At 42.2% G+C, this 16,316-nt stretch overlaps 2 protein-coding genes and 1 long non-coding RNA gene across 3 annotated transcripts in view; 2 read left to right on the top strand and 1 right to left on the bottom strand.

Moving 5' to 3' along the window:
* Positions 1-297: 297 nt before the first annotated feature.
* Positions 298-1,611, bottom strand: LOC138413553 (golgin subfamily A member 6-like protein 7). The gene has a single exon (XM_069537624.1). It carries the CDS (start codon positions 1,609-1,611, stop codon positions 298-300), a length of 1,314 nt encoding a protein of 437 aa, XP_069393725.1.
* A 1,424-nt stretch (positions 1,612-3,035) lies between these two features.
* The window catches only part of sntb1 (syntrophin, basic 1), a 35,954-nt gene continuing 22,673 nt past the window's right edge, over positions 3,036-16,316 (top strand). Inside the window, exons 1-2 of the mRNA XM_069537119.1 lie at positions 3,036-4,482; positions 15,506-15,749. Of these exons, the coding sequence (XP_069393220.1) occupies positions 3,930-4,482; positions 15,506-15,749 (797 nt within the window). The 5' untranslated portion in view covers positions 3,036-3,929. The remainder of the gene's footprint in view (positions 4,483-15,505; positions 15,750-16,316) is intronic.
* Positions 4,499-5,463, top strand: LOC138413502 (uncharacterized). Its single transcript, XR_011245857.1, has 2 exons — positions 4,499-5,097; positions 5,219-5,463. It is a non-coding gene; the product is annotated as an uncharacterized lncRNA (long non-coding RNA).

The following is a 16,316-nucleotide window of genomic DNA, read 5'->3' as shown; positions in this document are numbered from 1 at the left end:
TTGCTGCTTTTGTGAGGACCTAGGTCTGTGAGGTTGGGTTGAAGTTCAGGTTTATGTTAAGATTCGTTTAGGTTGAAAACCTGACTGAAAAACAAATGAACTGTTACTAAATGAAGCAATATATATATGGATGAGATAATACAATGTTTAATATTTGTGAGCATCATATTACATATATGCATAACATCACATATACAGTATATAACATTTTCATTTCCTCCTCTCAGACATGATTTCATGCAGGAGGAGCACAGGTGAACAACTATCTGGTGTGAATCAGTTGTTAGGTGCAGTGTCTTATTGCCTCCTCCTCCTCACTCCCAGACACCGTCTGATTTTTTTCCAGATTGAACGCTTCTCCTTTTTGGGCGTCTCGTCAGACACCTCAGTCTCCACAGGTTGTGGTGCAGGGAGAGCATCAGAGAGGGACTCCTCCTGCTTCTTCTGCTTATCCTGCTCTTCCTCCCCCTCTTTCTCCTCTTGCTTCTCCTCCTCCTTTTCCTTCTGCCACTCCTGATGCTTGACATCCTCTCTCTCCTCCAGTGAGAGTTGAGAAGTCATTTCCTCCACTTCTTTCTGCAGAAGCATCTTCTCCTCTGCAACATTTTTGTGGAGACATCTCATCTCTTCCATGATCCTTGTACGGACGAGGTTCTGCTCAGCCTGGAAGGTGTCCATCTGAGACCTAACTGTTTTCTCAAACTCAGCCGTCATGTTGGTGACCTGCTGTTTGGCTCGGAGTTCTTCAGCTAAAAACTTTTCACTGATGTCCTTGTTTGAAGCTCTCAGTTTCTCCACCTCATCCAGGAGAGCCTTAGTTTTGCTCCTCTCAGCCTGCAGATCAACAGCCAACCTCTGCTGGTTGATTGTATGAGATTCATTCTCTCTCTCCATCAGTGAGAGTTGAGAAGTCATTTCCTCCACTTCTTTCTGCAGAAGCATTTTCTCCTCTGCAGCTTTTTTGCGGAGACATCTCATCTCCTCCATGATCCGTGTACGGATGAGGTTCTGCTCAGCCTGGAAGGTGTCCATCTGAGACCTAACTGCTTTCGCAAGCTCAGCCCTCATGTCGGTGACCTGCTGCTTGGCTCGGAGGTTGTCAACTTCATACTTTTCAATGACCTCTTTGTTTGAAGCTCTCAGTTTCTCCAGTTCATGTATGAGAGCCTCATTTTTGCTCCTCTCAGCCTGCAGCTCCACAGCAAACCTCTGCTGGTTGAATCTTTGAGCCTCCTGCAGCTCCTTGTAACATCTGTGGAGGTCGATCTCCTGGCTCTGCTTGGTGGTCTCAGTGAGGATCTCTGCAGTGCTGAGGGCATCCTTGTCTTCGTCCCAAACCTCAGACTGGTGCATTGTGTCATTGAAGTCACCCTCCTCAGGCTGCCATGTATCTCCATCCCTGTCACAGTTGTTTTGTTCCCGAGGATGCACTTTGGCCAACTTTGCATTGGCCTCATCTAGCGCCTCGCAAAGAGTGAGTCTCAACTGTCGTTGTTGGCGACCGCGGGCCCTCTCCTTGTCCAACAGATGTTCAAGATATTTGACATCTCGTTGAAATTTCCGGCAATCCTTGCAGTTGTAGTGAACTTTATGTTCTCCGTTGTTGGCCATGACAAACAGTTTGACTCAGGAGCAATCTTAGCTGTTTGTTGCTAGTTGAAGTCTTTTCCTACTCACAATGGTTCGCTACACGCTGACCAGTTGGAAATGATGTGAGTAGGAAGCTGCGGTCTCATGTATATGTAATGTTCAACATTAAAGCCATTTAAGCAGAGCCATCAGAGCCATCAAAGCCATCAGAGCCATATGCGTGTGTGTGTGAGTGTTTGTGTGTGTGTGTTTGTGTGTGTGTCTGTGTCTGTGTGTGTGTGTGTGTGTGTGTGTGTGTGTGTGTGTGTGTGTTACTACCTGTGCATGAAATCAATTGTTTAATCAACGTGCTTTAAATAATATGCACCTTTAATAAGATTGCATGCTCTGTTTGTTTGCATGTTTGTACTGAAGGTCATTACCACAACAAAGAATGTGCATTATATCTAATAACCTATTTCCATATGAAAGTACAAATCAAATGTAGCTCCCACACCTCATTAAACCAAAATAATCTTCCTATTTCTGTTTCTCTCTCAACATAAATAAACTAATACCCTCTTTGGTGCAGCCCAGTAGCAATGATCCATATGAAGGCAGGAATGTGAGAAAGACTGGCTCATAAATTGTGTAACCTTCCCGTACTGGTACAAATATATAATTACACACACACACACATATATATATTTGTGTGTGTGTATGTGTGTGCGTGTGTGAGGTACAAGACAATGCCTTTATTTCTTTTTTATATTTAAGATCAGTTTTTATATCTTTCATCCCATTATTACTCCAGATTTTTACAATCGAAATCGAAAACTTAAAATAACAAAACAGTACCTAAAATATAGTAAAATTAAATAGAAAAAAGATAAATATATATAGAGAGAGAAGTAACTGAACATATTTAGAGTATATTTTGGGTAGGAAAAAATATATATTTCAAAAGCATTTCATTCACTTTTTCTTCACATGGTGAATTAATAATTTTGACTGTTTCCTACTTGCAGTCAAAATTATTTTTAACAAATATTTGTGTGTAGTTAATTTGCTTGAGTGGACGTTTTTTGAGAACGTAAGTTTACCAAGTCACCACTAGATGGCGTAGCGACCTTTCTAACAGATCAACGTGCAGCATCTTTGCATCGATCAGGGAGGAGACGCTTTAAAGTGAAACTCTTAAATCCAGAGACCTGAGTGGAGTGAAAGGGATAGTTTACCCAAAATATAAATTCACTCATTATCTACTCACCACTATGGAAGTGGGGGGGGGGGGGGGGGGTGGTCACCAGTTACCTCAATTATATGAGTGGATTTCATTTTTGTGTGAACTATCCCTTTAAAGTACAAGTTGATGCTTGATATGAGATGTTTTCCCCAGAAATCATCACATCCTGGTGACACAAACACACACACAGAAGAGAGAGAGAGAGAGAGAGAGAGAGAGAGAGAGAGAGAGAGCTCATGGTGAATACGGGCTCCCTGCAGCTCCACTGTAACCCTAACCCTATGACACGGTCTGACCTGGAGCCGGTGTCCTTTGGAAGAATATTTATATGAATATTGTCAATGGAGGTGGAGAGTTAAGCCTCAGAAGCCTCGGGGGGGGGGGGGTCTTTCCATGTCAAAGCTCTCACCCTCTTTTTGAAACATCAAAACCGGCACAGGCGCATTCCTTTACGCGCGTAACCAAGCGCACTTCAACAACGTGAACTCGGCCAAACAGCTCAGAGTGCGGCTCAGTGGACAGTGGAAACCGGGGAAGTTAGTTTAAGTGAAATTTTGAATTAGCACATTTACTTAAAATCAAATTGTATTAATGGAAACGTCCCGTTTTCTGTCTGTTCTGCAGCTCAAACGTGGTAAAACAACCAACAGCAGAGCACCAATAGACAATATTGCTGGTTTTATTCTCCGAACACACTTCCTTCACAGAGCAGGATGTTTCATCATAACTTTATGAATCATATATGTTATCAACATGGTGCAGGGGAAACTGATAAAGTGCTGGGCTTGCGTAAAGAGGTTTTTTGGGGTTCTTGTGTTTACCTCTGCATCTCTCTTTACGTAACGCATGTTGTGTAGAAATGACATGTTGAGAGACGCAGGATCTGGAGATGGGATCTGTGCTGACGACGGTGGGAGCAAACTCCACCCAGCAGATAGGATCTGCAGGCGGGCGGAGCGGAGGGCAGCGTGCGCCCACAGGGCTCGGGGCTGGTTGGTCGGGACGCCTCCTGACAAGTCCCGCAGAAAACTTCTGAGGGGCAAAGTCCAGCCTGTGCGCCACGGAGACGGCGTGGTGGAAGTGTATGTGTGTGTGAGCTTGGAACTCATGTTGCATGGTATTTGAGAGAAATGCTCCAAAGATGGCGGTGGTAGTCGCGGTTTCCTCTGGAGTGCCAAAAAGTGGATTCGTGGAGGTGTTGGTGCGGGAGCAGTGGCACAAAGTTTTGGCCAACTTAAACGAGGAAGCGCTCACACTGAGCTGCGAGGAGAGCGACGGCGTGTGCGACAATGTCAACACCAACGGTGTCACGAACGGATCCTACCTGGACAACAACAACACCAACTCCAACAACTGCCCCCACACCGTGCGCACCGCGTTCACGGACCTCCCGGAGCGAGTGCCCGAGGCAATCGCCAACAGAAAGCGGTGCGTCAAGGTGAGCAAGCAGGAGATCGGCGGGCTGGGGATCAGCATCAAGGGTGGCAAGGAGAACAAAATGCCCATCCTCATCAGCAAGATCTTCAAGGGGCTCGCAGCGGACCAGACCCAGGCTCTGTACGTCGGGGACGCCATCCTGTCCGTGAACGGCATGAACCTGCGGGACGCGACCCACGACGAGGCGGTGCAGGCGCTGAAACGTGCTGGGAAAGACGTGACTCTGGAAGGTAGGTTGGGCTGGAGAGACTGGGTGTGACAGGATGACAGAAGCAGAGTGTGAATCCTAAACTTTTCCCATATGCACTTATTCTTATAGAGCCAACCAGGTCTTGTTTCAGGAAGCATACCTGGGCAGATAAGAGTTAAAGGTCTATTATGTCATTTTCTGCATCAGAACTTCTTGACATATGTTGTATATTTTGTTACATTATCACATTTTTTGCAGCAAGCCTATAGAAATCCATCATTTTATTCAATAGTAAGGTTGTCTTTGGTCGCCTGTCAATGGCTTCATACCTATATGTGCACTTTGCCTTTCGCTTGCTAACTTCTGACTATGGCCTCTATTTACTGTATGTCTGATCTACTGAGTGGGCCACATGGCTTTCCTAGTACTGCCATACAAGCCAGTAGCCAGTCAGATTTACCTATAGCCTCAGCGTCTCATGTTTGGCCTGTATCATTGATTAAAGGTCAAAACACTTGATGGAGCTAAAGTGCACAGCTTAAGTTATGTCGCGAACATCCGCTGATATTCTCCATCTTGTCCTATATTCTGAAAAAGGCTGAAGACTATGCTCATGTGCAGTGAGAGCACAGGCAGGGTGTACACAGGCAGGCAGGTGGGTTAGTGACAGACAGGTACACCTGCAAATTTCATTCAGTCTGAATGCAATGATTGGTCATGTTTATTACAGTGCAGCAAGAGCCACAGACACCTGCCTTTTTGTTTTTCTTTTCCAGAGCAACTGACTCAGAAGATTGCATTCTCACATACAGCCCCTCTGGAAAATGATGTCATTAGAATTTCCAGACTACAGTGCATGTTTAAAAGCAGCTAAAGTGTTTGTCACTGCCTGATTGGACAAATAGAATAAAAAGTAGGTCTGATTTTTGAGGCCTGGGAATGAAAACCTGCTGTAGGTTGTGATTTATTTGTCTATCATTGAAAGTAGCCTCTGATTAATAAAAAAAGAGCTAAGAAAAGAGATGTGGCATTATTTTCTTCCATCTGCTTTTTGTATTAATATCTTATTTCATGAAATGTGTTTTCTTATTAATCTACAAAATTGGTTGTTTGCCATTCAGTCTCGCTTTCTCTCAGGGAGCCAAAGTGAAAAAAAGAATTGACACTTCTTTCTGGCATCTCAGCAATTGCATTTCATTTCCAGCAGAAGAAGGGAGGAGGATGTATTTAAAGTGTGTGTGTAATGTGACTGTAATGCTGTGGGGACGCACTCGCTTTGTGCAATAGAGGGAAAATAGGAGGCTGACTGGAGCTTTTGGTTCAAAAGAACAATTTGGATTTCTAAGGAAAACAGTTATTATTCAGCCAGAGGTACCATGGGAGAAAGAAGCCAGATCAAACCTTTACCTCCTGGTGCACTAATCTAAGTAAGAGCTCTCAACTCACACCCAAGGAGCACTGCGGCAAAGTTGGTGTTTTGAAGATGTATTTACCCAAAAGTGAGGATGGCAATTAAAGCTGATGGAGGCCAGATTCCACTGTGATGGCTGAACATCATTTCCACACAGGCACACACGCTTGCCCGCACACACACACATATACAGACACAAAAACACACACACACACATGAACACATGCCGATGAGCGTTCCCAGGGGGGGTACAGGGGCTACACTGCAGAGAGGAAAGCAGGTCCCAGCTGTAAACTCACCAAGATAAGACAGAGGGAAGAAGGAAGGGCCCAGGCACCATAGAGGAGAGAGAGAAAGAAAAGGGAGGGGGGTGGAGCTGAAATGCGAATTTAATGGTCTAATTGCTGAGAAGGGGAGAGAGGCAGCGGAAAGAGACAGAACTAGAAGGAGAGATAACGAGGGAGGCTAAAAGGCTGATTTACAGGTGACAGTACAGGTGGATTTGGGGGTAAAATTGTATTTCACCACTACTATCTGCATTTGGGAAAGCAGCGAAACAAAGAGGCAGAATAAAAAATGACATTAAGGTGCATTGTCTGTGGATTTCATGGGTCTCTGCTGGTGTGAAAGGTACTTAACGTGTGACCGAGCACATTAACGTTCAAATAAAAAGACGTGAGCAGTGAGGTGTAAAGTCTAAAAATGCATTTTCTTTATTTCTGAGTGTGCGTCACCGTCTAAGATGTGAAAGAAGCAGAGTGTGGTACATAAGGAGGGAGATCAGGAGGAAACATCTCAACTGTAATAGATAGTACACGTCTCTTGGGAGAGGACAGGAGTGTGCGCCTGCGTGCATTTGTTGTGTTTTTCAGTGGTTTGTGTGGTAAGTGTGTCCCATTAGGAAGATGGTAGACGGAGTCAGCTAAGATATATTGGGACCACTCACTCCCACCTGATGCAGGCTGTAAGAGGGCAACAAATTGACGCACTGGTAAAAAAAAAAAAAACCATTCTCCAAACAAAGCACTGGGGTTCAAGCTCTCGTGTCAGAGATGCAGACTCAGTGGTTGTGTTCAGTGGCTCTGCGTGCAGTCTGACAAGCCACATGTAAATTCCCTTTAAGGCTCGATCAAGCCTCTGCAGCTGCAACACAAAGCTCCTACATGGCAACCACATCCAGTGCCAGTTTGGTGGTCCAGTGAAAGATTTGTAATGTATGAAAAATGCCTTCAATTATGAGCTAATGGAAAGAAACAAACACTTTGTTATAAGTTTGTACTCATAGAGGCTCCAGCCAATCATATCCAAACAAACATAACATTTCATGTGGTGGACACTTTTATTCAAAGCTACTTACAATTAGTGGATTCTACTGAGGGGCCATTAGGGGAAGACTGAGGATTGAACCGCTGACCTTCTGGTTAGAGGATGCCTGCTCTACCCCTCAGCCACAGCCACCCACGAACACTGGTGTTAGCCAATTAAATCATAATAATGTGAAAGCAGAGGCAACTGGCTAACCTGGTGTTTGTTCATTCGGTTTTGTCAATTTTCTTACCTGTGTATTTCTCTTTAGCTTTGTATTGATAGGTAGCATGACACATTAGCATAAAAGCTGGCCATGTGATTGTTGTCAATATGACGATTGCGCTGGCACCAAGCCTCAGGCAGGTCCACCATCAAGAGTTACTGCAATGTACACACATGAGTCCAGCGTAATGCAATCACTGGAATTGCTTCTCTTCGGCAATGTGTCTGATGTAAGATGGTATTGATGGTGATGCTACTTGCCTTGAGTGGAACCGAGTCTTTGCAAAAGTCAGTTTTAAAAAAGAACTTCTCACAGCACCAGGTCATCATGCAAACTTCAGTGCATGTCTCCACAGAATGGGAAAATCCTCAGGACATAATTACAGTTAATAGAACTGGAGCAGAGGGAGCTTGTTGTTGCTTTGCAGCTCAGAGATTTTTTTTTATTTTATAGTTTGTCAGGCACATCAGCTGGGTCTTCATTAAATTTAACAAATATGTTCAGGTCCTTTTGTTTACTATTCATGGCATGAAACTTCTCACCAGATTCCTGTTAACTCACCATTATTTACATGTCATAGAAAGTCTTTTGTTCTTGCAGAGTAGGAAAATGCAGCGTCACCCCTTTCAAGTCTCCCCCTGCCACAGCATGCATGACTTTCAAAGACAGCCATTCCTTCCTCGTATCAAATTCGGCAGTAATCCTATACACGCAAAAATGTCTAGTTGGGCTGTTTCTGTTATGTCTCTTGTTTTACTACAGGACAGAGGGGGAAAAAAACAGGAAACATCTTTTCCTTCAGTGTTTTTTCAGTAACGTGTTAGTAATCTGCTCTGTCACAGCAGTTTGTGAAAGACTGACAGTCACTCACCAGATTCAGCAGCTTTACAGTAGGAACAAGCCTCTACAGAAATTCTTGAATTAGTTCAACTTCTTAGCTATTAGCTCCCTCGCCACAAAATTTGCTTACATACAGTAACATTGCTTCTGTCAAAGTGTGGTCTTGTAAAATCTGCTTGTCAAACTCATGTTTCCAGTTGCAATGCAACCACAACCCTACAAACTAGGTACTCTGGCTTGTCTTTCACTTCAAATTATGTTGCAACACCCGACATAATGCAGGTTCCTTATTTCAGATTTACTTTTAGCCTTAGTGCAAGGCCAAAACACTAGATGATGCAAAGGTGCACAACTGAAGTTATGTCACTAACATCCATTGGCCGCTAACACCTGCTAACATTTAATGGTAGTTGGTAACTTAATTTGTGCAGAAGACAAACTTACAAGGGATATTCACCATCTTGTCAAATGATTAATTTTGCTAGTCGACTTTATCAGCTATAGCTAACGTTTCAGCTTATTTATTTTCAAACAAGAACCTGTAAATAGAATAAAAGGCATTTTTTACCATTACTCTCTACAAACATGGATGACACATCTCCACCTCCTCGAACTATGTGTTTGTGGTTTTGGGAAGGTTCATAAGAAAGACACTCCAAACTCTATAGATGCAGATCATACAACCCAAAGCACAACACATAAATATGGAGAATTCCAAAACTTGAAAGACCTGCTATGCCTAGTCCTGGCTGCTCAGCTTTGTCAATCAATCTCAAGACCCACATTGAAATGGTGGAGAAGCTTTTAATCAGAATGGATACATGTGATATCTTTGACGTAGACAGTGCATGTTGGACATCAGAGTATAGGGGAGATTTGACACCAGATGTGTTTTGGTGCAGCCACAGAGCAAGACAAGTCCAAATAGTCTCAACAAGGAAGCAGAAAAAATCAATAATGAAAAGTCAGAGACGAACATCTGCCAAACTACAGTAGACAAGAAATGACTCAGCTCTCCTGTTGAGCCCTTAACAAGCTATACCTTTTATCACCTGACATCTGGATGGCTGTGCGTGTCGATGAGCATGTGTCGACTTGAGCATATTGATGGGTGTAATCAGTTGTACTCTGTTGCAGTCTAGACTGCTGCCACAGTGAAAATGTGGACCAGTGTACGAGAGACAGATCATCTACTGTATGCGTCTACCAGCTGACTGTTTATGTCATTAGAACAGCTATCATCTCCTCTGCCACTGTCTGCAGAGTCTGACTCAGAGCGGATGATGGCGATGATTATAACAACTCGTGGAGTTGCAGCAGCGATTGTTGTGGGGGAGATAATAGAATGAATCATTCGTTCGCCTCCTCTGTGGATGTTTATACAGCCGAAAACAAAAGCCGAGGCTCATCTGTTTTTCCTGTCAGCTTTGTTTGAGGAAGACAAAAACCTTCTTTCCCCTCCAGGTGTAATCATCGTGTTTGTTTTGTTCCGTTTGTTTCTTGTGAGGGGAATCATAAGACTGAACTGTTCTGAACGCTTCAGTTACACAGTCCAATTAGGAAACTGCTGAAATATTTAACAAGGTGACCACAGATGACCCAAAATATGACAGCTGTTATGTCGCCTCACTGATTTCTGTGGACACTTTCTATGTGTCAACTGCTTTCGGTAAGAAAATGCCATCCGCAAAATAAATTCTTACTTAAAGATGATGTACTTGCAATTTTTTGGTGACATCCAGTGCATTGACTGCGTGTTAATCCCCACTTAAATGCGTCTGTCAAGCTTTGTGTTGTCATGGTGACAGATTTACCGTGTAATGTTCTTTGTCATCTGTTTTAAACAATGCCTCCCTGATTTCCCTGGTTTAACATATGAATGTCTGTAATATTTGGGTTATTGCTTAGTGTAATTGTCACACATCAATATACAGCAGATGTATATATAGTTTATATTGAACACCTGTCAAACTAATTCTCTGTCAGCTCATTTTTCTGCCTCTTCTAAGTTTGCCAGTGTGCCAGTTGGTAACTGTTTGAGTTGAAGTTCAAGGATCAGTCCCATTTTACTTTCTGTTCACTGTTCAGTTCAGATGATATTTGAACTCTCTGAGACATTGGGTCCAAACCCAACAAAAAGAAGCCCTGAGGCTGGAGTTGTAAAGCCCTTTTGTGCTGTTGTAGTATTCAGATACCTGTACAAGGGTGGAAGTATTCATTCTGCAATCAGAGCAACCTTATATCTACTTTTCTGCCTCTTTACCCTCGTCTGGTCTCTTTCCAACTTCTGAATATGTTAAACCGAATAATCTTCTCCCACTGGTTAAATGAGAGGCAGTTATTTGGTACATTTTCTCACAAAGACAATCCCCAAAATCCAAATTCAGAGGATAAAGTCCAATGAACTCAGACCGTATTAAATATTGTTAACACTTTAAAGTGAAAAATACACAAGGTTCAAGGCTGATACAGTATTACATCTCACTAACATGTATGCATGTATCATGTATGAACAGAATGACGACATTTTGGCCAGTCCTCACTTTTTCAAAGTGGGTTTAAAACCTGCTTTTACAGTTAGGTTTAGAAAAATTAGGTTTAGGTTTGGGTTAAGATTAGGGTAAGATGTGAATTGTGGTTAGGTAAGGTTAGGGTTCTCCAATGATTGGTCATGGTTCAGATAAGGATTAGGTTTTGGGTAGGATGTCCACAATGAATGAAAGTCAATGTAAAGTTCTTATAAGGATAATGTATTCATTATTGTGTGTATTCAACGTGAAGTTATGTGGAAGATACTGAAATCCACGAGCAGCTGGGTTCTCTGTGCATCCGATGGATGGATGAATAGATGGATAGATGGATGTGTAAGTGAGTATAGGGTTAAGTGCAGATTTTAAATAAGCGAACAGCTTTTGAAGGTCATGAAGGGCAGTGAAGGATATTTTAATTGGGGACTTGAACAGCTGCTCTACTGTGAGAACGACCTCTAAATGAAGTTAGAGTGGGAGTCACAGTAAAGAAAAGATTTAGTTGTGTCTGTGTATCCATCCTCTCACTTTGTCTAATGCATGAGCAGGAAAAATGGAAAATAGACTCAGACAGTTGGAGGAGGGCAGCCGCTCATTTGGAGGTTTTTTCTGTGAGTAACTTGAGTAAAACCCACAACTCGATGCAGCATCTCTTTCTGCGGCAAGTTCTTATCGTGCTATTGAGGTTATTGTGCAGAGTTGGCCGTGCTGTTGCTGTAATGGAATAAAAACATGACCCATGGTAAATGCACATACATTTGCACACTTCCAGTGTAATGATCACACAGACTCCACCCCGTTTATTTTCCCTTCCACTGGAAACACTTACAGCTATAACAGTTTTTTTTCTGGCCACAGTGACGCTTGTCAGTGAGTTTATGTTTCCTCCTTCCAGGCTGCCTCTGTAAATGTTAATGGAAAATATCTTACCTACTAATCATGATATTTTCATTATAGCTGTTCGTGTTTTTCAATTTAATTATAACAAATTATTATTTTCAATAATGCTCAATTTGTCATTAATGTTTGAAAAAAAGAATTGTTTAACTCATAAAGCATTGAAAAAGTAAATGTTTTTCACAAAGAGACATCATTTTTGTATGACCACCAATTTTAAGCCAAATATTTTCTATTTGAAATTAAGTCAAAGAAAATCAGAAAATCCTCACATTTTTTATTTTAAAGCTAGAATATTTGGCATTTTGCTTGATGAAGGATGAATAATCGATTATAAGACTCATTCTTCAGTTCACTCCACACTCCTGGTAGTAACAAGTGAGGCCCTGTAAAGTTTAAAGCCAGATTGATTGTTTGATGCAGGAGGTTAATGGGCGTCCTGGGAGTCGCAGCTTTTGATTTAAAGCGCAGCGTCTGGTTTCTCCTGTTGGTATCAGCCCTGCAACAGTAGATGGATGTATTGTACCTGTTTAGGATTTATCATGCTTTAATTATATCCCAACAGTGACTGTGTTTACATGGTTTCATTAACTTTATGCTAAGGATGTGAGGCTGAGCCATGCAGCCGCTGTATTTACATTGTTTGGTCACTGTGTTTTACGGTTCGGAAATTTCCATTAACTTTTCTAGAGGGGCTATATTTGGAAAACATCAGTGTCAGAATACAGCAGCAACATTTCTGGAACACACGAGGGAAGTGAAACTGGAAGAACACAAATATCTCAGGATGAAGAAGAGCCAGCCATACATGTAGAAGATGAGGATGAAGACGTAGACTTAGAAAGACAATGAGATTTGAGAGCTTTTGGCAATAAGGGCTGACACCGGTGTCGATGTGTTGTGAACCAAAATGTGGAAGTTTCAGTGGAAGGAATTAATACGTCATTGTCCTTCTGCTCTACCCAGACACCACTCCTCACCTATGAGTTTTGGTAAACGTCCTGTTCCTGTCATGTCTGAAAACAGCTGATTGATATTAAGCAGGCATCTCAGTGAGCAGAGGGATGAAAATGTCGGGAATCTCTTCCAGGATCAGAAATTAAAAAACAGAAGCAGCTCCACTGACCAATCACAGTTCACGCTGGAGCTTCGGAGGCACCGGGTGCAGGGACACTTCTCAGAAGGAGCATGTCAGCTGTACTGGGATTGGCATTCGAGTCCAACACTCAGGAGAGGGTTGTCGAACTTCACATCGCCAACTTGAGAGCTGGTGCGATTGCAAACAAGAGGGAATATAACTAAGACCAGATCTCCCTGACAGAACATAATACACACACACGTGGGTGTCTCCATTGTGCTGTCGAAGACCTTTTCTCTGTCCACAATGTGTTTTTCTTCTGACCTAAATCTAAACAGAATCTTTCAGCCATTTCTCCCTCCTTTAATTTGATACGACTTAGTGGGTTGTTCTGCTGTGCAATAGGATCACGTCGTCTCTGGGTCCAATGAGGATATCACCCCCTTCTCTTCCTCTGTGTTATGTGTCAGTCTGTCATCTCTCCTCTACAGGTTGGCGGTTAGGCTTGTTACATCGTCTCACAGGGGCCTATAGCGCCTTCTCCCAAGAATAATTCACATGCTGGATTACAAATGCCACCAGCCATATGCCAATTATACGCGGCTCGTACAGTGGGATATGCCAATTACACATCTAGGGCATACCGGGGATTCGGAACGCTCAGGACAGAGAGTGTGTGCTTAGCGCCCACTTTATCGCTGCCTCTCAATTTTTGTCATTCATTGAAACATGTGTCCCGACTTCACTTGTCTTCCCCCCCTCTCAAACCTAAAAGCAGGAGGAATCTTAAAATAGTTATAAAGCCTCCAGTGACTCAGAGTTTGACTTTTACTAGTGAAGCTTTTTGTTTTCACTGCTTTGGAAAGTTTCTCAGGTGGGCCCCGGCAACTTGAGTTGTGACCGGATCTCGAAAAAATATCAGTGCCGTGAATTTCTTTTTCTTCCTGCTTGCCTGTAGCAGCAGAGACGAGGTTTGAATTATCAGAAAGAATACTTACATTTTTACTACATTAGCCGAGGTGAAGAGCCCATCCGAGTCTGTTATGGCCTTTGGCACTTTGACATTTGCTGTGATCATTTCAAACTGGCAGCGGAAAAGGCAGATAGCTACATTTGCATATTCAGTGATAGAATAACAAATTAATTTGGCTATAAGATAAAGACTTATGTTTCCTTAAATGGAAATCAACTCACCCTTTCATGCAAACCACTGGACCAGTGTCCTTTGTGAGTTCAAGCATCATAAAGTACAAAAACTGTTGCAGAGAATTATCTCTCTGTCTCCAGTGTGTGTCTGTGATACCTTGTAAATGCCTCAGGGGCCGTGTAATTAAACAGCTTCCATTTCTGCCATGCATCTGAATGTCTGTGTTGTACACACATCCTTCCTCTGACCTTTAGCAACAAAGTACAACAATTTCAAAACAGCAACTTGCAGTTTTACTTGTTACTGTTAAATACATTTTACATAAAAAAAATGGCCACAAGGTTAAACTTACTCAAAGATTAATTAACCTCTGTTAAATGATGTAAAAATAAAGCTAGCTCCAGTAAGAGACTCGTTTTTATTGTTGTATTTACAGTTGGCCTAATTTCAATTGATTTATTTTCCTTAAAACTTCAAGTGACAACAAACAATTGTTGGATTTAACTCATCATGAGGTAAATACATAAGGTTCAGTTTACAGCACAAAGGAAGTGCATCTGCCATTGTGCAACCGGAACAGGGCTTTTCTCTTTCCCCGGTAGCTTCCCCAGGTGGTGGTGGAATGGCAGACGATGGAGTAATTGCGGAAACTCTACCCGACAAAACAACAATGGCTCTGATGTCGGAGGAGGTGAAGAAGACACAGAGCGTGACAGAAAGCAAAGTAAAACAGGAGTGAACAGTGGACATTATTTCTGCTATAAGATTGTAGTAAAACTCGCTTGGTTTCTAGTTCAAACTGGGATTCTTGTGTTTGTTTCTTACTTTGGACAGTAAGCTTATGGCTGTAGCTTTGTTGCTAATGCTGCCACTAGCAGCCACAAACAAGCATCTGTGATTCATTGTCTCATTCATTGGTTTAGTTTTCAGCCACGTCTGTTTGCTTGTTTGCACACAAGATTATAGAAAAACAATTGAACGAATTCCCATGAAACTTGATGCAAGGATGTGGGTCAGGGAAGAAACCATTATATATTAGTGCAGATGCAGGAAACTTGCGAGAGGGTGATTTATTTTTTTTATTCATGGAGCTCCATGAAACAAAATTATATTCAGGCATATTTAGTGTACTGATAAGTGTGTGAAATATTTATGGTCTGGACCTTACTTTGTAAAGTGCCTTGAGATATATTATATATATTATGAAATTTGGTGCAGCTTGATAGAGGTATGTGCTCTACTAGGTCTAGTTTTCTATTTTATAATCTATACTAAGTACATGTTTTACGCCTTTCTAGAATGAGCTGTTATCATGATTACTCGATCAAATGGAAAATGATCCATTGGTTGATGACAGTACCACCTGGAAATACATATTTAAAGAGTTATTTCATTCCTCCAGCATTTTATCAAACTATTAAATAAGTACATGAGTCAGTAACTTGTATCCTGTGAAATACTGTGAACAATGGGATGATTTATACCTTTATGTTTTGCCAATTAATGTTCAAACCTACCCTCTACCTGGACAAAAGTGCCTCCAGAACATTTGAATCAAAGAATCTGCTTGTTTCACATCCCTGTTATCCACTGCACACTGAAAATCCTTTTGTCTTTACTTTCCTATCCAGTCAAGTACATGCGCGAGGCAACGCCGTACGTCAAGAAGGGCTCCCCTGTGTCAGAGATCGGCTGGGAAACCCCCCCTCCTGAGTCTCCCCGCATCGGCAGCCCTCCCATCACCTCCCCCTCCTCATCTGACCCTTTGAGCCCCGCCACCCTGCCCTCCCTGTCTCCCCATGGTGACAGAAGGTGCATACTGCTCAAGATGTGTTGTGTAACCCGAGCAATGACCACGCCGGACCCTGAGAACAGGTGAGACACACAAGAGACACACACGTTTGCACAACTATAATTGTAAGGAGATATTTGGGAAAAGTTGTACGATGTAACCCCGACAAGTTGTTGGTTGTTGTTCTGGGTACTTTTATGTTTATCTACTAAGTCCTGAAATTAAAATTATTTGTAACAATTCTGTATAATAATTTTTAAACATGACTAGACCTGTTTTATATTTTGTCGACTTGTGTACATACTTTCAAAATATTTCAAACAATGTTCAAACCCAGAGAAATGGATGTTTCATTGTGATTGCTTTTTGATTGCATCATAGTCGCTTTATCTGTGGCCACACTGCTTGCCAGTTGACAGTTTTTTCCTGTGTTGGTCACTCGTTATGAATCAGCATTATTCATTGACGTTTGCTGCGTACCATGAATACAATTTAAATACATCACCTCATCCATGAACATGATTTGTCGTGGTAGATTTTCACCAGGTTATGGTGGTGAAGACATCAACTCCCATGATCCTACGCTGCTTCACTACATCATCAAACTATGGGTTTTCTTGTTGTTTTGAATGAGAGGCCCTTAGTTGCCA

The sequence above is a fragment of the Paralichthys olivaceus genome, chromosome 13 (genome assembly GCF_024713975.1).
Source record: "Paralichthys olivaceus isolate ysfri-2021 chromosome 13, ASM2471397v2, whole genome shotgun sequence".
Lineage (NCBI taxonomy): Eukaryota > Metazoa > Chordata > Actinopteri > Pleuronectiformes > Paralichthyidae > Paralichthys > Paralichthys olivaceus.
This window is presented reverse-complemented; position numbering and strand designations above follow the sequence as displayed.

What these genes read in the sequence shown, in the direction of transcription:
- LOC138413553 (XM_069537624.1), bottom strand. Translation starts at nt 1,611, where the DNA reads ATGGCCAACAACGGAGAACATAAAGTTCACTACAACTGCAAGGATTGC.